The 23,245-nt window shown below is 42.1% G+C and overlaps 1 protein-coding gene across 1 annotated transcript in view; it reads right to left on the bottom strand.

Annotated features, from left to right (window-relative positions):
• The window catches only part of RGPD4 (RANBP2 like and GRIP domain containing 4), a 65,697-nt gene that overhangs the window by 38,440 nt on the left and 4,012 nt on the right, over positions 1-23,245 (bottom strand). The window contains exons 2-13 of the mRNA XM_065405691.1: positions 22,530-22,597; positions 21,559-21,670; positions 20,064-20,216; positions 18,888-19,118; positions 18,290-18,435; positions 14,662-14,854; positions 13,850-13,940; positions 12,688-12,897; positions 9,560-9,738; positions 9,302-9,477; positions 7,964-8,087; positions 7,344-7,505 (exon numbers count right to left, since the gene is read on the bottom strand). Of these exons, the coding sequence (XP_065261763.1) occupies positions 7,344-7,505; positions 7,964-8,087; positions 9,302-9,477; positions 9,560-9,738; positions 12,688-12,897; positions 13,850-13,940; positions 14,662-14,854; positions 18,290-18,435; positions 18,888-19,118; positions 20,064-20,216; positions 21,559-21,670; positions 22,530-22,597 (1,845 nt within the window). The remainder of the gene's footprint in view (positions 1-7,343; positions 7,506-7,963; positions 8,088-9,301; positions 9,478-9,559; positions 9,739-12,687; positions 12,898-13,849; positions 13,941-14,661; positions 14,855-18,289; positions 18,436-18,887; positions 19,119-20,063; positions 20,217-21,558; positions 21,671-22,529; positions 22,598-23,245) is intronic.

Here is a 23,245-nt window from a genome sequence, read left to right as displayed (position 1 = left end):
TTAGGAAATGCCTTTGCAACCTTAGTTCAGCCCCGCCCCTTGAGCATATGTATTAGGACACAGTCTTTATTTTCATGACCACATAATATTTTTTCCACACAATCCCTGCCTTGTTCTGTGCTCAGGATGAACAGTGCACAATGAATGAGTAGCTATTCCATATTGTTTTTTCCTTATACCTTCTTTACTAGACACTACTCAAACTCTGCACTTAATATGGAATTATTTCTTCATGGGCTTTTCCATACCCACCATAGTATGAGAGTGCTTCACAAACACTAAAGAATTTATTTTCACAACATCCCAGTGATGAGGGGGCTTTATCCCTATTTTACAGATGGGGAAATAAGAGAAATCGAAGTCAAAAGTCCATTAACTTTAGGTGTCTAACCTGATATGCTTAGAGCATCTCTGGCATTTCTTAACATCTGAATTTTCAACTTTGGTATCTTAATAATGTTCCTTAAATGTAGTTTGTGTGTAATTTTTTACATAAATAGAAAATTCACTAATGACAAGGGGACTAAGGGATGAGTAGTACCTGAAACTATCTTTAACTTTGAAAGAGACTAGATTTCAAGCTGATGTCCCTTTAAAATGAAGCCTAAAGTTTAGGCTTAAAGAGCTTGACAGCACTCCCTTTCGGTCAGATTTCACATACCTTCATGTTTTCAAAGGTGGATATTTATGTTGCTCAACCACCACTTAATATTTCTCAATTTTTGACTTTCGCTATTATGTGGCTAACATGGCCCACAGCAAAGTAAACTTAAGCTTGGTGCAATATTGTTTCTTCAACTGATGGAACTCAGTCATTACAGCATTTCCGATTCTGCATGCCTCAGCTAAACTATTTATGAAGCATACAGAAATGAGAAGCATTGTGATACGGAAGAGGTACAGAATTAAAAAGCAACTAGAGTAGTAGCCAAGAGATCTGTACTCTATTTCCAGCTTGATTATTAGCTCCCTAAGTGACTAGACTGTGTGCTTCAGTCTCCTTATCTTTAAAATAGGGCAAATGCTGTTTATCTACCTGTAGTAAGGTGGTGTTACCTCCCTCAGAGAATGACAGGGAGGGACCACAACACGCCCCCTCGTGTGCCAAACCAGGAGAGCCAGTCCGCCCCAACAGGAGCAGAAGGGTGGGATAGGAAGGGGAAGTACAAAAGGTGGGCCTTGCAACTTAGTTGTGGTGGAGCCACCACAAGGGACAGATGCATCCCGCCTGCTGCTGGAGCCTGCAGGGGAGCTGCCTCCTGAGGACTGACTGGATCTCCCCAGGCTGCCAGCAGACCAAGACGCTGGGGAGCTGCTGGGGCTGACGCCTGCCGACTGGCCAGAGCTCCCCAAGACAACAGACACAAGTACACCCGAGGGGGAGAGTAGGAAGCAGCCCAGGGAAACCAGGCAACAGTCTGGTTGGGACCTGGCCTGATACAGAGTCACCGTGTTGCAGGTGGATCCCCGCTGACCCAGTGGCAGACCACTCCGCCACTGTTCAGGTCCTGGGCTGGCATGTGGTGAAGTTGGGCAGGCCTGCGTCCCCCTTGCCACTCCATCCCTGGGGGCAGTACTCTCCCTCCTTAGGCCAGGAGGCCTGTGCTCCTCACACAACCCTACCTGAGCCCCATAGACTCTCTTGGTGCTCACTCTTACCTAAGCCTCTAGACTTTATGGTGCTCAACCCCACTGGGACTCAGACTGCTTAGCTGCTCTGCCGATTGCAGACCAGAGCTTACCCACTGCTTTGCTGCCCAGCCCTGACTGGGCCTAGGGCTCAAAGGCTGCCGTACTGTTCTGTCCAGCTGGAGGATCAGAGCACTACGTGAAGCTAATTCCCCCCTTTGAACACCTTTACAGGTACACGACAGTGAGGAGGCGTGGCCTCCCTCAGAGACTGTCAGAGGGATGGCCACCCAGCCTACACTATCTTTGTAAAACACTGAATTCTATGGATGAAGAGCATTAAGTTATATTACTACACATGCTACACATTTTGAAAAAAATTCAAATAAAATGGCAAATATCTTGTTCTAACACCAAGGGAAAAGCAACTTTTGTTATCCCACACATCTGAGTGTGCCATTATACTGAGATCAAGTACAGAATAGTTGTCCGGCCAGTTTGCAAGACATATCCTTCTGCTCATTTTTCTGGATGTGTTGAAATGTCACCTAACTTAATTATGAATATGAAGTTCTATAAGTAGTAAGTCATGAAAAACAACAATTTTGTACAGACTAAATTGGATTTTGTATCTTTGTGTTAGTCCTCTATTCTCATCTGCTCTTTTTTTTTGTAAGGGGGGGGGGGTCTATGAAAATGTGCATTCACACAAAGCAGTTTAAATCTTAGTCAGTCAAAACCCTTCCTCCAAAAGTGTACTCTCAATACCAGCGGTTTCCATACATGATGTCATCACATTCTATATCATTTGTTACTTCAATCTCTAAATACTTACCCAGGGCCCTGAACAGTACTGCATAAGACCCTAAACAACTAAATCAAACAAAAAAGTCTTCAATTGAATATGCAAATACAAACATCTTCACTGTGTTAGTCCCTTCAACTTTACCAATTTTCCAGAAAAAGCTCAGCCAAAACCAGAGTAGTGTCTAAAAAAGTCTGAACAGTTTCATTTTCTACTCAACCATATCTCAAACTATCCTGGTAGTCAGAACAGAATTTTCTGTTTAATATCAGCATTGGCAACTAAATCACAGAAAAATAGGGTTGGAAGAGACCCTGAGAGGTCTTCTAGTCCATCCCCCTGCGCTGAGACAGGACCGAGTAAACAAACCATTCTTGACAGGTGTTTGTCTAACCTGTTCTTAAAAACCTCCAATGATGGGGATTCCACAATCTCCCTTGGAAGCCTATTGTAGAGTTTATCCTTATAATTAGAAAGTTTCCCTTAATATCTAAACTTAGTCTTCTTTGTTGTAGATTGAACTCATTACTACTTGTTCTACCTTCAATGGACATGGAGAACAATTGATCAGTCCTCTTTAACAGCCCTTAATATATGTGAAGACTTATCAGGTTCCCATCTTTTTCTTTAGACTACATATACCCAGCTTTTTTGTTTGTTTGTTTTAAACCTATCCTCACAGCTCAGATTTTCTAAATCTTTGTAATTTTCGCTGCTATCCTCTGGACTCTCTCCAGTTTGTCCATGACCTTTCCTAAAGCATGGTGCTCAGACCTGGACACAGTATTCCAGCTGAGGCCTCTCCAGTGCCACACAGAGCGGGACGATTACCTCCCATATCTTATAAACAACACTACTGTTAGTACATCCCAGAACAATATTAGCTTTTTATGTAACTGTATCACATTGCTGGCCCATATTCAATTTGTGACCCACTATAACCTCCAGCTTCTTTCCAGCGGTAATACTGCCTAGCCAGTAATTCCCAATTTTGTATTTGGGCATTTCATTTTTCCTTTTTAAGTGAAGTACTTTGCACTTATCTTTACTGAATTTCATCTTGTTGAATTCAGACCAATTCTCCAATCTGTTCAATACCTTTTGAATTCTGATCCTGTCCTCCAATGTGCTAGCAACCCCTCCCAGCTTGGTGTCATTTGCAAGTTTTATAAACATACTCTTCCACTCCATTAACCCAATCATTAATGAAAATAGTGACTAGTGCCAGAACCAGGACAGACCCCTGGGACCCCACTAGACATACCCTCTTAGTTTGTCAGTGAACCATTGATACTATTCTGAGTAGCCTTTCAACCAGTTGTGCACTCACCTTATACTAATTTCATCTAATCACATTTCCCTAGTTTGCTTATGAAAATGTCATATGGGATGGTGTCACAAGCCTTACTAAAAAAATCAAGGTGCATCATATCTACTGCTTCCCTGCTATCCACTAGACCAGTAACCCTATCAAAGAAGTTATGTTGGTTTGGGATGATTTGTTCTTGCCAAACCCATGTTGGGTATTCCTTATTGTCTTATCATCTAGGGGATTGCAAACTGATTGTTTAATAATTTGTTCCAGAATCTTTCCAGGTACTGAAGTTCGGCTGATTGGTCTATAATTCCCTGGGTCCTCTTTATTCTCCCTTTTAAAGATAGGTACTAGGTTTGCCCTTCTCCAGTTCTCTGGGACTTCACCCATCCTCCATGCGTTCTCAAAGATAATTACGACCTGTTCCAAGATTGCTTCAGCTCGTTCCTTAAGTACCCTAGGATGAATTTCATCAGGATCTGATGACTTTAATACACCTAACTTACCTACATATTTTTTAACCCGTTTTTTCCTATTCTGGAATATGTTCCTTCCCCCTTGTTAATATTAACTGTGTCAATTAACTGGTTATAATTAACTTTTTTAGTGAAGATTGAAGCAAAGAATGCTTTAAACATTTCAGCCCTCTTGATGTCATCCCTTATTAGCCCTGCATCACAGCTAAGTGGCAGAGCTACACTTTCCTTCATCTTTCTTTCGCTCCAAACTCATTTATAGAACCTCTTATTGCCTTATTTCTCTTGCTAAGTGTAACTCAATTGTGCCGGCCTGATTTTTCCCCCTACATGCTTATGCTATTCTTTTGAGCTCATCCTTCGATTTGTACATGTTTCCACTTTTTTGTAGGATTCGTTTTTGATGTTCAGGTCATTAAAAAGCTCCTGATGAGATAGTGTTGGCCTATTACTATTCTTCCTATCTTTCTTTCCCAGAAAAAAAGTCAGATGCCTTCTAGTTCCTTCCCCAATCTCCATTAGGAGAAATCCTTATATACTTCATGCACACATACAAAAAAAAGATCCAAAAGTATGCTTCATGTGCCCCAAACAGACTCATCCATCACAAAATATTTAACTAATCCTTGACACTCACGTAGACAATTTTGAATACAAATAAGCCTTTATCCCAGAATCAATGTTGACTGCACAGATGTTGGCCACATCTTAAACTGAATCAAAAGGGTTTTCCTCCCACACCTAGATTCTATTCAGGTTCTCATATCATGGCATCTCTATACCTGACTGTAAGAGAGTCAATGCCCTAAACTGTTTTAAGGCAATAGCTTAACCTCTAGCAAACTGACTTCACATCTCACTGAGTTTTACTAGCAGACAATTTGGCCCAAGTGTTGAATTGCTGACACTTGGGAGCTCACATGAAGTTACTTACATGCTCTAGAAAGGGGAGAATCAAGAATATTCCTTGCAAAGAGTTGGCTGAACTCTGTATGCCATAAATTCAAGCAACAATGTATCCAGGAGCCTTATGTCATCCAACACAATACAGTACAGAAATGGAAGACAAGAAAATAAGGAAAGAAAGAGGGAAAAAGCCTACTAACAGAGTTATATGGAACAAAATCTAGAGTAATAAGAAATTATAAACATGGCAAACAGTGAAGATTCAGTACTCATACTACAGTGATGGGCGGCAGCATAAATCCTTAAGGTACATCTATCTACTACTTTTTCCTAAGGTCTGAAGGTCTCTAATAAGAACAGTGATGTAATCATTTCTTTTTACAAAGCCTTTGGAAGACTAACTAGACTGCTGTAAGCTCTGGGCTTTTCAGTAAAAAAATGGATTAAACTAGAATCCAAACAAAAACAAAAAAAGTCACAGAAAGATAATAGATTATGCCTTATGCATAGGGCCCTACCAAATTCATGGTCCATTTTGGTCAATTTCATGGTCATAGGATTTTAAAAATCATAAATCTCATGATTTCAGTTATTTAAAACTTGAAATTTCACAGTGTTGTAATTGTAGGAGTCCTGACACAGAGGAGTTGGGGGGGAGGGGGGTCGCTAGGTTATTGTAGGGAGGGTTGCTACCCTTACTTCTGCGCTGCTGCTGGCGGAGGCGCCACCTTCATAGCTAGGCGCCCAACCAACAGCTGCCACTCTCTGGCCACCCAGCTCTGAAGGCAGTGCAGAAGTAAGGCTGGCAATACCGCAATCCCCCTAAAATAACCTTGTGACACCCTCCCCCCCCCTTCCTTTAACTCCCTTTTGGGTCAGGGCCCCCAATTTAAGAAATACTGGTCTCCTCGGTGAAATCTGTATAGTATAGGATAAAAGCACACGAGAGACCAGATTTCATGGTCCGTGACGCATTTTTCATGGCCGTGAATTTGGTAGGGCCCTACTCATGCAACATGTAGGATCAAATTATTTTACTTATCACAAGAGAGGACACAGTATAAAGGCATAAAAATTTGTAATTTTTCAAAAATAAAGAAAGGAAGGCACTACTCTAATAGCACAGTTTATGTACACAAGACAATGAGCAACAGCTTGACATTGGAAGATCAAGCTTAAACCAGGCGTTAGGAAAAATTTCTGGCAAGGTTATTAAAGATGCTAAGAAATTAAGGCAGTAACCAAGTCATGGAAATGTACAAAACCCTACCAGAAATCAGAACTCTGCACTTATCTGAAGTGCTAAAGTAAAGCTGGGTCAAGTTTTTCAATCAAAATTTTTTTTTAGCTGAAAAATGCAGATTCAAGTTGAGGGAAACATTTTGTGAATTCGTGTCTATTTCAACTAATTGTTTCAGTCAAAAAACAGTTTTGGAAGTGGGGGAGGTAATATCTTTTATTAGACCAAGTTCTGTTGGTGTGAGAGACAAGCTTTTGAGCTTACACAGGTCTTGAACTCTGGGTGAACTAGAAAGCTTGTCTCTCTCACCAACAGAACTTGGTCCAATAAAAGATATTACCTGACCCACCCTCTCTAATATCCTGGGACCAATCTGGCTACAGCTACACTGCATACATAGTTTTGGAAGTGTCAAGCTAGAGTAACAAAACCCCTTTTACTCAACAGCCCAGGGGTTAGGGCACTCACCCAGGATGTGGGAGACCCAGATCCCTGTTGGAGCTGTTCTACTTAGTATAAATCAATAGTCACTAAGCCAGAGAGAGACTGAGAATGACACTATGGCCTGATGGTTATGGCACTCGCCAAGGAGGGAGAATACCTGGGTTCCAATCCCCACTTTGGGGAGGTGATTCAAATCTGGGTCTCCCACATCCCAGGTGAGTACCTAACCATTAGGCTATTAGGTAAATGTGGCCACCAGTACTACTTCCTCTGGGATTTTGCTTTTATTTAAAAAGTTAACAGTGCCCAAAATCAAAACAAAACATTTTGGTTGACCCAAAATGAAGTCTCTTCCAACTTTAGTTCACAAAATATTGTGTTTTGGATTGACACAAAACAAGATTTCAGAACTGCCAGTGAATCAACTCTCTCCCTTCCTCAACAACAGTTATTTACACAGCTCTACAACAGAGTAGGTTTCAGGTTGCTTCCAGCCCCTCAATCTAATCCAGCTAGTTATGTTAGTACCTGAATATCTGCACTATGGAAGTGTTTGAACAAAGGATCAATAGGTTCAGGAACACTTTTCTTCTTTTTGATGATTTCCAGCATAGGCAAAACTTTTTTCCAATAATAAACACTTCGTCCAATGTATTCCCTTTGGTCATAGAAAGAATTTAGACTACTGCCCTGTGAAGGAAGCAGAATAGAAAAGTGTTTATTTTAAGGAATTTCAGCTATTATTAGATATTATTCAAACTGTTAACTTGCTTCAACTACAGACAGTCTTCAAAAGCTCTGGTATTGTCTTATGCACCTCTGACTCCTCAGGTGAGTCTCATCCAGTCTCTGTACAAGCCTACATAATGCATGCAACACATGTAGCTAGAAAAAAAGTGAGATTTTAAAAGAAGGGTACCAAATGACTATTGGAAAAAGGAATGCAAAAAGTTATTTCGTTTAGCATAACATGATCAAGTGAATATTTACTACATTCAGTTTATTTCTACTAATTGCTAAATTGTGCTAAGAATGATAAAATATTTTACAACACGTCAAACAGAAATATGTAAGTCATAAAGATTAAGTAAGTTACAGCGTTAATTATTTAAGTTCTAATAAAGGTAAAAATATTTTTGCCAACTTACTGTTTTATGAAGACGTTTTGCCCAGTGAACAATTAGGGCAGGTTGAAGTCCATGTTTCCCCAGTGCTCTGAGAGTGTTTATTTCATGCTGGACTAGAAGTCTTAATTTTGCTGCTGTTCCTGGTCTGAAAAGTAATGGACACATTGCCTAATTAGCCTGCTCTGTTTTATGGAAAACTTTTGCTTGTCAATCCATTACAATAATGCAGATAAATTATTAATATCATGCAGATTATTGGTTTTAATCCCTTTTTTGCCTCCCATTTGCCATATATCTGCAGAACTATCCTGATCAAGGTGTGCACCCCACACAGGCCCTGAAGAATTTAGATAGGCCTGTGAGGCCAATTAACATACTGGCAGTACCTCAGAGAAAGAGAAAGCCAGGTATAATTGATAATGAAGCCCTATAGGAGCGGGACTGGGTGGTAATTATAAAGCCAGTAAGTTTGCAGCAGAAAAGGGCTTCAGGGAAAGAGTCTGCAAGCACTGTCTGGGGAATAGAAGATGTAGGAAGCAGTCCAGGGAGGCAGGAAGGAGTCTGAGGGAGTAGACCTTGGTTGCCAGCTACAGGGTCTGTAGAGGATGGGTCTGGGTTCCCCCTACCAGCCACCGAGGAAGGTGAAGTGAAACCTCCTGAGGTAAGGGGTGTAAGAACAGAGCCCAGTGACAGACGGAAGATCTGCTATAACATCATCGGACTCTTACACAGGAAGGGGTGGACTAAAATGTAACCTGGTTGAAGGGCCACGTTGCGGGAAGAGAGACCACTGAAGCGACAATGGGCAGGGATCACCACACAGGGAGTCAGCTGCTATGCCACGCCCAGCCACAAGGAGATGCTCCTGCATTGAGTGAATCCCTTTACATACACCAATCCATTTCTAAAGGTATGTTGCCACTGCAACTACAGCTGTGATTGTACCACAGGAGGTATACTGTACTAGCTTTAATCATGGGTAACAACAATTGTGAAGAGGCATGGACTTGTATTTGGGCTGGCTGCCCAAGTGTACTTGTGTTGCTATCCTGAGCTGGAGTCCGTGACACCACATTTTCAGTACTATTGTTACCCTTACTGGTTAGTTTAAAGATAGCCTACCCATGGTACAACGACACCTTCACTTGCAGCATAGAAATACCATAGAAGTCTCTTTCAAAACTCTCAGAAATTTTTACTATCAAAATTCGAGTGTCTAAGATTGAAGGTGTTGAAATAATGAAGTACATGCTACAAGAGTCTACAGTCACCTGATTAGCAGTGCTAAGATTCTCATGCTGGAAGTGACTTAGATTTAGTAAAATGTTAAAAAAATAAATAAATAAGACCACCACTTACATTGTTTTTTTGTGAATAAGGTTATTAACAGCATCCCACCAGGATCTCTGCCTTTCACTACAGAGCTGTTTGCTCACTGGCAGAGGTAAAAATTGAGGCTGATGTGAACTGTAGTGAGTATTAAATGTCTCTTGTAATTGTAAGTGGCTAGTAAATATCACTCCAAGTAGAAATACCTGTTTTCATAAAATAAATACATGTTATACTGTGCAATTCTCCATAGCGTAGTAAATTTCAGTGCTTAAACTGTTTCCTTACTTCAAGGTCCAATATACAGATTGTTTCAGGAGCATTGGTCTCAAGTCTTGATGTTTCCTGGGGCAAGTGGAAAAGTTGTTTTAACCATTTGCGTATTTCAGGTAAGATTGACATGGAGTTCCACTGTAAACCAAGCCACGTAAGGTGCTGGAGGCAACCATTGTGCACTCGAATTGCGCCTAAACAGAAACAAATGATTGTTTACTTCTAAAGTCTGTATCAGCAGTATCCGCGCAAATGGTAAACTTATCAAAACTGCATTTTATTCCATTAAAAAATTCTTAAGTTATGAAATCTTTAAAAAATGATAATCCAGCCAAACATTTTGGTTTCCTGCCTTTGAATCCACTTCTCTTTCTATGACTAAGCCCCCAAGTCCATTCCTCAGAAGCAAATAGATCCCATGTGTCATCTCTGGAGGATAATTTTATTTTAAATATAAAAATGCCATCACCATCTTATGTATGCAGTATTGTTGTAGCCGTGTCGGTCCCAGGTTATTAGAGAGACAAGGTAAGTGAAGTAATATCTTTTATTGGACCAACTTCTGTTAGGCCTTGGCTACACTCGGGAATTCACAGCGCTGCCGCAGCAGCGATGTGAAGCGCGAGTGTAGTCGCGCCGCCAGCGCTGTGAGAGAGCTCTCGCAACGCTGTATGTACTCCACCTCTCCGAGTGAGCGTGCAGCGCTGCAGGCTCTGATCACACTGGCGCTTTACAGCGCTGCACTCGCTGCGGTCGGGGTGTGTGTGTGTGTGTGTGTGTGTGTGTGTGTGTGTGTGTGTTTTCACACCCCTGAGCGCAGCAAGTTGCAGCGCTGTACAGCGCCAGTGTAGCCAAGGCCTTAGTGAGACACAAGCTTTCGAGCTCACACAGAGTTCTTCTTCAGGTCTCGGAAATGTACTCAGAGCATCACAGCTAAATACAAGGTGGAAGAGATTGCTTAGCATAAGTAGTTAACATATTTCCAGGGACCATTCAAGGTAAAGTGGCCCATTAATATCCCTCCAGTCATAAGGTAGAAAGGAAGGAGGGGGAGGCAGCTGCGGACATTGCTAGTGGGTTACAGGATGGGTGAATGCTTTTCATAAAGCAATCACTCTATATTTGACCTATCAATCCCCATCTGCAAAGGAAACCTGCACAACACTTTCAAAAGACGAGACTGGGAGTGTAAATTCATAACTTTGTTAGACACTAAAAATCACAGACTGAACTGAGACTCACTTTATGGTTTACAACCCCCCCAAGCTGCTCCCCCTGCCCTGTGACTGGAGGGGTGTTAACAGGCCACTTCACCTTGAAAGGGGTTAACTACTTATGCCAAACAAACCATCTGTTCCACCTTGTATTTAGCTGTAACACTCTGGGTAAGTCTACACTGCAATTAAACTCAAGTGGCTGGCCAGTACCACCTCACTCGGGTTTGCGGGGCTCAGGCTGCAGGGCTGTTTCACTGCAGTATAGATTCCCAGGCATGGGCTGGAACCTGGGCTCTAGGATCCTGCAAGGTGGAAGGATCCCAGAGCTTGGGCTCCAGCCTAAGCCTGAAAGTCTGCACTGCAGTGAAACAGCCCCATAGCCTGAGCCCCACAAGCCCAAGTCATGTCACGGGAGTTTAACGGCAGCGTAGACATTCACTCAGAGTACATTTCCCAAAACTGAAGCAGAGCTCTAAGTAAGCTCGAAAGCTTGCCTCTCTCACCAACAGAAGTTGGTCCAATAAAAGATCTTACCCACCTTGTCTCTCTAATCAGCATCTTAAATGTTTTTGTCTCTGTTTGCATTTCTAAGCACTCAAACAATTACCTATGCTTTGAGGAAGGTAAGTTTGGCAGAAGGGGGCCATGAGCAGGTGACAGACAGCATGAAAACTCCAAACTTCACTGCAAATGAAGTCTTATTACCGCCATGATTTTGCTCTAAAAGTTCTGATATTGTAGAATTAGATGGAGTGTTTCAGACGTCACTTCAGGCATCATAAGTGTACATGCTGCATCAGCCTTAGAGGTTAACAACAGTCACTTGGCAGCATCCTAACATTTATTTCGTTTTAACCACCCCTCATTCCCAATCTCCACTTTTTTGCACTATATAAAATGAATGTAAAAAGAGTAAGTGTGCTTATTTTAGCTATCAGGTGAATAATGTATGTTTATACTGGGGCAAATAAGTTTATAATTTAAGACCAACAGTTGCATTATACATTTCATAAATAGACTAAATGTGAGCTAGTTGGAAGCTGTCAACGCAGTTTAATCAACTGGTTTTTTTTTTTTTTTTTTTTTTAATTAAGACAGTGCTTAAACACAGACAGGTATAAAGGATTTACCGAAATCACCAAATTTTCCGAAGCTGGACAGACTCCACAAGCAGAAGTGTTGGTTTGTAGCTAACAGTGCTATCTTAACTGTAAGTTTTTAATTTAGAAGCAAACAATTAAAAAGATATCTATTTAGGTGAGCTTTTTATTTTTTCAATTCCCTTTTTTGAAGCAAGATTTGTGTAAGTACATATTCTGGCAGAATAAAGCTGCTTGACCAACTCTCCAAAGTAACTACCATTTCAAACTGACCATCCAGCGAGGACAGGCCAGTAAGTCTGCACAACACACACTGTTAAGATGAAAGTAGGGATGCTAGAGAATGGTATTTAGAACTGCAAACTCACTTGCCTATGGAATACCTTTCCTCTAGATCTAGATGTCATTTCTGTAATACTGCATACACTGCCACCATCAGAAGTTCCTGAGTTAGCAGTCCTTTATTTTAACAAAGGGGTTGCTAATAGATTATCCTCTTCAAAGAGCTATGGCTCTTGAACTTACTTCCTCTCTTTTTTGTCTCACAGCCAGGTTTAATGATCTTCTACAGATACTCCAAGGCTAATATATTTCCCCTCTGACATTTCTGTGAGAAATGGGTTGCTTGCCTGAGGCATCTGTTTTAATATTTGATAAAGTCTATGTTATAGCCATGTTGTAGATTGTCAAAGTTGCTATTTGTATAAAGGCCATTTATACTTGGTTGCAGTCTGTATTATGTGCAGGATTTTTCTTCAAATCAGAAGAAACATCACATCAAGATATAGAAAGTAAGTGTAAAGTGTTCTTAAGCGATGCTTCTTACCAATATCATATCTGCCTAGCTCCACACGGTCTGGTCCCTGTATACAGACATTTCTGATATTATCAGTGCCAAGGAAAGTTCTCTCTCTGGGAGCTCCATTCTCAAAGAGTGCATCAAATAAAGTAGATTGCCCACTTTCGTTTGCGAAAGACTCCACAATCTCTTTGTAGAAGTCTTGCTTGCCATGGCTTAAGTTTAGCAGCATGTGACCTGTAAAGCAAAACATATTCAAGCAGAATTATTTTAAATTCGAGTAGTGCAGTGAATTAAGATTGTTTAGTAGCAAGCATGTCTCATCAGATCATTAATCCAACATGTCAAGGATTAAAGATTATGGGTGAAATCCATGCCCCAATGAAGTCCATGGAAAAACTCCAACAGACATCAACTGGGCCAGGATTTAACCCCCACACGTTTTCAAGTCTTTTTCATGCTACCCTTTGTGAGGCAGTCAGACCAAAGAATTCTTAAATTCAATCATCTAAACACAAAGATGTGGAAATCTTTGTAGGATTAGTATAGCAAATAGGAAAGCCATAATTCTTGGTATTCCGGGGGCCCTGGAATTACCTTCAATATGAATAGCTATGGCTTAAGTAGAATGGTCCCTTCCAGAGCAAGGAAATTTCTGAAAAGCACCTCATCCTAAAGTCGTTTAACCACAATGCATTCCTACAGCACAGTCCCTAGCCTAGAATTCACAATTTAGATTAATGACAAAGAAAAAGGTGGTTCAGAAACAATAGATGGTGTGATGGGGAAGGAAGACATGGTAATAAAAATAGGAGCAGGGCATAACAGGTAGTGTCTGTAGGGGCTACGGCAGAAAGGATTTTAAGGAGACCGAGGTAGCAACTTCAAAAGTTTTATAATCTATTCAAAAATGTGAAGAAGAGTTTCTGTAGTTTAAGAACGTTGAAACAGTTCAAAAATGAGTGCTAAGTTAAGAGGAAGATATGGGAACTTAAGTGTATCATGATCAGACTTGCTTTTTATACAAACCTACTTGAAGCTTTGAACATTTTTCATGAATTTAAACAGCAAAATGTTTAATTATGTATAAATTTCAAATTACTAAAAAACCCATCTCTTGTATACACCATTTGGGAAAGAACATATTACTAGTTTTGTTTTAAACAGTTGAAATTAATATTCTTGTTACCAGACTGGCTCTGTCGATCACAGGCTAACATTTCCAGCATATCTTGTCCAGCTTGATCTGCCTTTAGTAGTTTTGTCTTTGGTCTAGGGACCTGGTGGGAATTACACAAGAGTCAGGAACCAAGAAGTTACTGCTTCAAAAGTTAAACTCCCCTCTAGCTTTTTGTTAGTAAAATAAAAAATCCAAAATTTATAATTTATTGAACATGAAGAAAGTTTAATATCATCATGGCAAGTTACTATTTTTCAGTTACCAGACACCACCTTCCAGCCCCCCAAAAAGTTCTTCTTAATTAGCATTTAAGTATGTATTTTTGCTAGACATCTCTGGGAAGTGTAAATTAATAGCAAGATTAAGCTGGCATGAATACAGACTATTCCCAGATTACAGGTGCCAAGGTGGAAGGAGATATTTTGATTTAATAAGGTGAAGGATTGAGGCCCAAATTCTCTGCTGTGTCCACAACACACTGGGTGTGGGGCAAACACATAAAAGGATCTGTACCTCCTCAAGGCTGGGGCCAATTTTACACTGGCAGGTACATGGCTGTAGTCAGAGCAAAGGTGATACATCCAAGGTGATAAAAATGCTAACCCATTAGAGCCTTACTTCTGATAAGAGCAAGAGATAAAACATGCACTCACCTACTCCAGATTTTCTACAACAAACTGAAAGGTGGTAAAATATTGTTTAACAGCTGTAAGACATGTACATAGAAGTGCTGCTCATCTGAGAACTACAGTTCAAAATAAAATAAAAATGAGTTCTATATCAACTAATGCATAATAATACAAAAACTGAAAACAGCTTACTTGAAAAGCTATAAGGTAACACAAAGCTGCCAGTTCAGATACAGCTCTCCATTGCTTCTCACTGTGCTGGGCCATTTTCAACAAGAGAGTTCCAGCATACATGTAAAAGTGACCTCTCATTTCCAGGAATGTAATAGACAGCTCATCATTCCCATTCACATATGGTTTCACAGACTGAAGAGCGTGATCAAAACTATAGTACAAACAAAAAGTCATTAAAACTAGGGACAACTGTATACCAGTGGTTTCAGACTTGTCGTTATGTCAGTAAGATTATTGAACTAGTATGTTTGCATGATAATGAATCAAATGGCTCGATGCACCAGAATCTCAAGTTTCCAATGCTCTAAAGTTGTTTTTTTAAGTACATTCTACTCCCATGAGTGAATCTTATGCTTTGATATCTTGTCCCCCCACTCTCAAAACCACTTCTTTAGCAAGGACACAATCCCCCAACGCACCCCTTGAGTCATTTCTCCCACTGGCATTGCCTCAAAAATAAAAGGAATTCTTCAAGAGACATGGCTGCACCTCGTAAGCGGGTGTTGAGATGGGGAGAGAAGAGTGAATCATTTGGGGCAAGATTAGAATGAAACAAACAGTAAGTGGTGGTAAAAGGGACATGCAGAAGGTGATTGGAACCAAGTGAGCATATGATCCGAATTAACCAAAGCCAGGAAAAATCTGAGCATTAGACTTTTAAATGTAGGAGGTGGTTCTGCAGGAACTTGAGTAGCAGCTACAGTCTGGTACCTGAAGCACATGTTGCACAAGCTCCATTCCTGGAAGGTTTCCCAAATGCTAATTAGGGCAAAACATTCTTTAAGTCATCTGACAAGATCATAGTCCATTTTGGAAATGTTTCAGATGTATTCATTCAAGCCCCATGGGATAAGATGGCAGGGAAAAAAAAAACCCAACAAACCAAATGGGTCTACAGATAATACTGCCAAGAAATACTATTAGATGAGAGGCTATGTAGTAATAGAGAGTATCACAGCAGCAAAAAGCACAGGACACTATGTATTTCTCAGCTGGCCACCCATTCGACTGCTAACCAACCCAAACCTGTTTTGCTTCATAAAGTTAGAGGAGATAACGCAGTCCAAAAGATATGGCCTACCCCTTGTCAAGCAATATTTTCCAATCCTATAGTTTGTGTGTCCTAGCAGGCACTAAGTAATCAACTACATGCTTTTCTTAAAAGTAACTTCCTTTCAAATTTTTAACTACTGCACAGGTAATAAAGGAGCTAAGGAAAAAGATGACTGAGTATGGGCAAGCACAGTTCTCACCCAAGCAGAAATACCTGACTATTCACAAGTTCCTTAAGCCTAATGCTTTTCCCAAAAAAGTCTCCAGCTACAGTGTCCTTACCCATCTACTGAACAATTACAGATAAAGATCTACTTGGCTGCTCTTGGGAGTTAAATTTTTCAGATGCCTGAGCCAAAAGCATGAGACATTTCAGACCATAGGGAAAATTTGTTTGACAAGTCTAGTTAACACATCACAGGAGTTCGGAAGGAAAAAGTGTCATCTCAACAATGGTTGCAATTTTGCTACTGGGATACTGTATGAATTGAGAGGTTCAAATACAAATATTCACACACTGAAGTAAGTGCAATTTAGTTCTAAAGAACTTTTACACCAGACACTGAGACAACACTGTATGCAAGCTGATAAGTGCTTCCTTTCTTGTCTTTTTTGATGATGAAATGTCCTCCTATGCTTAGGGCCCTACCAAATGTTCACTTTGGTCAATTTCACAGCCACAGGGTCTTAAAATTGGTCAATTTCAGGATTTCAGATGTTTACATCTGAAATTTCATGGTGTTGTAACTGTGGGGGTCCCGATCCAAGCGGGGGGGGGGAGGGGTACAAGCTGTTGTCGGGGGGTTGCAGGATTGCCCTAGTCACTTCTGTGCTGCCTTCAGAGCCCAGCTCTGAAGGTAGCAGCTGCGGAGTTTCCTGCAGCTGGAGGAGGCTCCTGGAGGTGGAGGTAGGTCCAATCTTCCAGTGCTGCTGGGAGTGCCCCAACCAGGGGCTCCTAGCTGCTAGTCAGGGCCAGTGGTGGATTAACGCGTGGGACCATGGGGCCCGTGCCCAGGGGCCCTGGACATTTTGAAAAATGGGTACCCCAGCCCTGGCAGGAGCCATAGGGTGGAAGCCCCGAGCCCCTGCAGATGTTGCAGGGGCTGAATCCCCAAGCCCAGGCAGGAGCCAGGATCGGGGGTAGCAGCCCTGAGTCTGGGCAGGAGCCATTGGGGGCAGCGGGGGAGGAGAAGCCTGGAGCTCAGGCAGGAGTTGTGGGGGGCGAAAGCCCCAAGTCCCGGCTTGAGCTGCAGGAGTGGCAGCCCCCAGCCCAGGTCCCTAAGCCGGGCAGGAGCCGCTGTGGGGGGGAGCAGCCTCGAGCCCAGGGGGGCAGGCCCAGGCCAGGCCCTTGAGCCCAGGCAGGAGCTGCAAGGTGGAAGCCCCGAATCCCAGCTGGAGCCGCTGTGGGGGGGATGCAGCAGCCCCAAGTCCAGGTGCCCGGAGCTGGGGAGGGGGCAGAAGCCCTGGAGCTCGAGCATCCGGAGCCTGGGCAGAAGCCAGGGGTGGAGGGAAGGGAGCAGAAGCCCCAGAGCTGGAGCGTGGCCTGGGCAGGAGCTGGTGCTGCAGCGGATGGCAGTCCCGAGCCCCAGCTGGAGCCCATGCATCCCCCAGCCCTGGCAATACTTGGGGGTGGGGGGGGGAGGGAGAGAGAGCGCGAACAGCAGCCCAGAGCTGCGGCAGGAGCGGCAGCCCAGAGCCCAACTCTGGGGCTGCTGCAGCGTAGAAGTGAGGATGGTACACCCTCTTCTGCTCTGCCTGTGGAGGTGGGTCTGATCTCCCTCCGATAACAGCCATGCAGGGGAAGGACAAGTCCTGTCCCTCCCCAGCCTGCCTGATTTCGTGGAGATCAGATTTCATGGGGAAAGGCCTATTTCACGGCCGTGAAATTGGTAGGGCCCTACCTATGCTGCTTGAGCAATATGAAGACACACATTGGTTACTGTACAGTTATGAAGTGTTCTTTCTTACTAGATAAGAGACAAGCAAGGGACCATGTATAAGCAGGGCCGGCTCTAACTTTTTTGCTGCCCCAAGCAGCAAAAAAAAAGCGCCACCCCGCCGGAACCCCCGCCCCCCGAGCGCCGTGCTGAGCGCCGCCGGAGGCCGCCCCCCCCACGGAATGCCGCGCTGCGCCGCGCTGCCCCCTGCCACCCCAAGAGTGGCCGCCCCTTACCAAGTGCCGCCCCAAGCATGTGCTTGGTTGCCTGGTGCCTGGAGCCGGCCCTGTGTATAAGCTTATGGGAAAAATATTGCTCTGGGTCTTCAAGCCTAGACTAAAGTGAAGAGATACGCATCAGTTCCAGCCTAGCAGCCAGCAGACTGAAGGCAGATGCACAGCACCAGTCAGGATAACACAGGACAGAGGTACCAGCCTCAGTGACTACTACAGAGTTGTTTTTAAAGTTAGTCATTTCCCTCAACCACCTGTACACTGAAAGAAAAGTCTGTTTGATGCTCCATGGCACAGAATGACACCCCTTGACAAGAGATTACTCAGAAGTCTTTTACAGTAGGAATGTGATGAAGATAGTACCTTGCAAGTGATTCTCTGCTTTCTTGAACATCTCTAGTAGAAAGTGTCATTATCACAAGGTTGGAGTAGGCCAGCAGCAGATCTCTGTTGGTGTTTCTCCAAATACTTTTTTCAGACTCTGAGTCCTGTGCAGATTCCAGATATTCCTAGAAAAGATTTATTAGAAGACATAATTTAGTCACCTTTCTTGGGTGGTAATAGTACCACCCCTAGAGCATGCTAGTTACATTCACAGAATATTCCGGTTTGCAAGGTGGGATCTTAACATCCAGTTCTCCCCCAGATTCTCCAGCAACAAAGCCTCTCTACCAAAGATTGAAGTGCTACGCCAAATCTGTTCAAGAGACAAACCCAACCGTCTTATGTATAAACACTAAGATCAAATGTAATAAAGTATGGAGAGTAAACTGAAGTGTGTTGTACCTCCTTTTGTTTTGGTGGAGTTTAGTTTTTAAAAAAAAGAGAACTCTTCCATAGTCCCTGTGCTGTCCCGTAGTCCCCAACTACTTGGAGGATAGACACTAGTTCCACTAAAGAACCAGCCTAGTATAGAAAACACAAGAGATTTTCCCAAAACCACAGTATGGATTTAACAAACCTTAAGTGTCTGTACAACACACGAACACCATTGCAAGCTTGATCGCATAGTAATCTTCTTTTCTGCCTCTCGACAGTGAGCCACAGCATCCTTCAATCTTTTATTTGAACGGTAGAGCTCTACTAGCCTGATGTTTACATAGACATCATCTGGTCTTGCATAGAGTTCCGATTGTATCAGATCAAAAAGCTGATTCCATCCATCTTCACCTTTACAATCCAATAACTGTTCCTATTAAAAACAAAGGCAGTGTGTTTTTAGTATCTCATTTTCCATTTCAACTTTTTTTTTAATCACTGACCACATGACAGGACAGTTTCCTTTGTTATCCCTACTCTTAGCAACCTGATTATGCATAGACCAAATGGTTGAGAGTATGTCAGGTTTTATTTATATTGACATTTATATATGAAATGAGAGTTTGTATAATTTGCTAAGACTTAATATTAATTAAGATTTAATGTTTCCCCACTGCACCCATAGGCCCTTGTCCTCCAAACTCCCCACTTTGCCCCAGGACTCCAAATCCCCTCACCACTTTACCCTCTGCTCACCAAGGGGCATGTATGGGGGCTGTGGTATTTTGGGAACTATCAGCTTGCTGCCCTTCCCCTAGGCTCCTATGCCCCCATATCCTTCCCCCAACCCTCCCACTGCACCCCCCCACACTCCTGCCCCCCCCGCTTCCCCCCTGAACCCCCAACTCTTTCCTCACTCCACTCCCAGACCTCCTAATCTCCCCACCTCACCTCCAGGCCCCCTGATCCCCTCCACACTTTACCTTCCGCGCCCCCCTGCCCCCAGGCCATGTGAGAGGGCTGTGTGTTTCTGGAGGATGGCTCAACTCACTTGCCCTCCCCCAGGTGCCAGTGGGGTGTTCCCCATCTGTTCACATCTGGCTGGATTATCTGGAAACTTAGCTCCAAGAATCCTGCCCCCATCCCGTGATGGACCCCTGTGGGAAAGAGAAGCATTGGCCTGTCATGACCCACTGACCCATCAAGGTATACAAATGGGTTCCTGAGCCACAAAGATTAAGAACCACTGATTTAGACTAACCAAAAAAGCTAGAGGTGAGATGGAATGGACAGGCCAATCTGTCTTGGCCCTAGCTTAAAATAACTGCATGCAAGTTAGAACTTAGTGATTATAGCACACCTCAAAATTTCAGTTTACCTTCAGTCTGTAAACAGCAGGGCTTCCGGGGAAGAGTTTAGAAGCTCTCTCAACCCAGTATTTTGTTCTTCCATCTGTAACATCATTGTCACACAATAATTCCGCAATCTTCAGTACAAGATCTTTTTGTGTTGGGTTCAACTCCACTGAACGCTAATATTTCACCACCACCACAAAAAAACCAAACAGCTGTTATTTTTTGTAGTTAATATGAAATATTTCAGCATATAACTAGATAAACAGAACAAAAAAACTACTCAGATTACTCAGCAATACTCATCAGTACATACTTTTACAGTTTTAAGTGTTCAATGAAAGCAGCTTCAAAAATCTGTTATAGTACTACACTATGCAAGATGTTTTGGACATGTTTGTAATAAGCTTATTTTTCAAAAAGTTATTAGGTGAAGAAACGTATGCTGGTAGTTTTACACTTTTATATGCTTATGGAACAAGTCAGACCAACAAGTTTTGGTCCTGATTCTGCAATGCAGTTTACTAGCAATTGGAATTCACACCATAAAGTTATAGGGAACCCTGTTAGGGAATCCCAGGGCAAACTTGATGCCTTATTTTGAAAAGTATTCTACCAGCCTAAACTCCCTATTAATCAATTTTCAGTGTGGGAAGAAGTTAATGGTAGGGTTTCTTAAACATCAGCTCTAGGACAGATACAGTATACAGTTACTTCTGTTTGAATTTTCTTTACACTTATAGATATTGCATCAATAGTAAGATCGGGTGAAGAATTTCCTCTATTTCTTTCAATGTTTTTAATTTGTGCATTTGACAGTACTGACCATAGTCAATTTTGTTTTCCCAGGGATAGCAAGTTAGTTTCCTTCTTTGGTTTTGCTGGTCTTTAACACAGCACCAGGGAAGAGAATACACATTTTGAGAGAGAGAAAGAGAGGAAAATATAACAAGAATCACAAAAAGCTGTCTCACAAACTCAGTGCTGCAAGAAACTGAGCTAAAAGTCTTATTACAATTCATTAAAGGGCTAGATATTTATATGAATATCCAGTTACATTAGATAGGATAAAGTTCATAAGGACTAAATCCTCATGCTTTAGAACACAAGCCAGTCAATCACCCAAGGTTAGAAGTAAATATTCCCCCATAGGCATGTTACTTCTTAACTGTTCATTTGAGGGAGGGTGAGCAGAGAGTTATACCTGTCCCTGAAATAATAGCCATTGTCCAGAACCAGAGCAATCACTGGTATGATTCATGACAATTATTTTTATAATGCACATTAGGTGAACTAATTTCAGACCTAAGCCTGCTTTTCTACAGATATGCCAGAATGTTTTCCAATTCGTAGAAGATTTTTTTCCAGAGTTAACTTAGCATGTGCTGAGGTTCATGGGTTATAAAATTGAGGCTTTCTAGTAACTTAAGCTGGGAAAGAGAAATAAGAAGTGACAAGAAACCCTTCTGGGATTCATCCATAATTCAAGAATCACTTGATTTGATCACTTTTACTTCCTACCTTATAGCAACCCACAGCTTTTTCTATGTTATCTTCAGCTTCATAGAGCTGGCCCAGAAATTTGTGTGCCTTGGGATCTCTCTCTTGAACATTAAGATAAGTAGATATGTACCTGTAAGAAAGCAGTTACCATGTCAGTATGTAATGAATAATTCTGAAACAAAACCTGAAACAGACGGTCAAACAACGTAACATAGTTCACTGGTGCTCTGCACTACGAGGGTAAAGAGCAAGCAGAGTGTTTAGTTCCAGGTATCTGTTCTGGGGCCTCAAAAAATAAAAATAAAAAAATTAACCAACATTATTCTGATATGGGCCATCATTACCTGTTTGCCAGCAAATGTGTGTCTAAAATACGGGAGACTTGTGTCTGTGAATCACTTAGGGCAGGTCTTCACTACGGGGGGGGGGGGGGGGGGGGGTCAATTTAAGATACGCAAATTCAGCTACGCGAATAGCGTAGCTGAATTCGACGTATCAGAGCCGACTTACCCCGCTGTGAGGACGGCGGCAAAATCGACCTCCGCGGCTCCCCGTCGACGGCTCTTACTCCCACCTCCGCTGGTGGAGTAATAGCGTCGATTCGGGGATTGATTGTCGCGTCCCGACGAGACACGATAATTCGATCCCCGAGAGATCGATTTCTACCCGCCGATTCAGGCGGGTAGTGTAGACCTAGCCTTAGAAACAGTAACTTACGGAAACTAAAAGATAAAGTTCCGCTATGCTGTTTGAATGACAGCTGTCTGAATAAAGAACACTTTTCAGTCCCCCATTTCCAATTTTTCTTCAGGTTTCCCCATTAGTGATTCAATGGATCTGTATCAAGTACGTGCTATCAGCACTGTCTGGAAATAACAGTTTTGATCATTCAGTAGTAGGCATCAGAAATTGCTTTGTAACAATTCCAGTATCCATTTAATTTCTATAGCAGTAAAGCTCTTTGGAAAACAGAACAACACATACTTTACCTTTTAGCAAGTTCATACTCTTTCGCTTCATAATAGAGTTTAGCAAAAAAGAATCCTTTCATTGATTTCTGGAGGGGAAAAAACACTTATGATAAATATGCTTAAAATATATAATACATCTATATTTTTGACCCAAAATGGCTTAGACAAAGTTCCCAGTTAACCTATACTGTACTAAGTGACTAAACTTCAGACACATTAGTTATCAACCCTAGTCCAGTTTTTCATTATGGTCTGTAATATTCTCCCCCATAACATCTTTGTAGAGAAAGACCTAATACCATACAGATAGCATACAGTTGGGAAATTAAGGCTACCTAGTGAACCAGAGAAATTCACTACTTGGTTGTAATAGGAGCACCACAATATAATACCCTTGCTGCTAGAAAAGCTTGTTATGCATCCATCCACCAGTAGGGAGAGGATTATTTTTTTTAATTATACACTGCAACAGGTCTGTCATCAAACACTGATGTTTAAATATGGCATAGGAATCCCATAGTATTCCCAAACTACACTACTCTTGATTACTCCCTGATAGTTCTCCCCAAAGGGGAAATTTCTGCTTGTGCCACAAAGATATAGTTGTGAGCTAATATTAATACAGATGTTCTGCAAGGGAAGGGAGAAGCAACCAAAAGTACTTTCTCTCCATTCTACCACCCACTGTATCTCTAACAGTGGAAGATCATCCTTGTGCCTCAGTTGCTCCTATA

This window comes from Emys orbicularis, chromosome 1, assembly GCF_028017835.1.
Source record: "Emys orbicularis isolate rEmyOrb1 chromosome 1, rEmyOrb1.hap1, whole genome shotgun sequence".
NCBI lineage: Eukaryota > Metazoa > Chordata > Testudines > Emydidae > Emys > Emys orbicularis.
The sequence above is the reverse complement of the archived record's forward strand: the minus strand, read 5'-3'. Positions and strand labels throughout refer to the sequence as shown.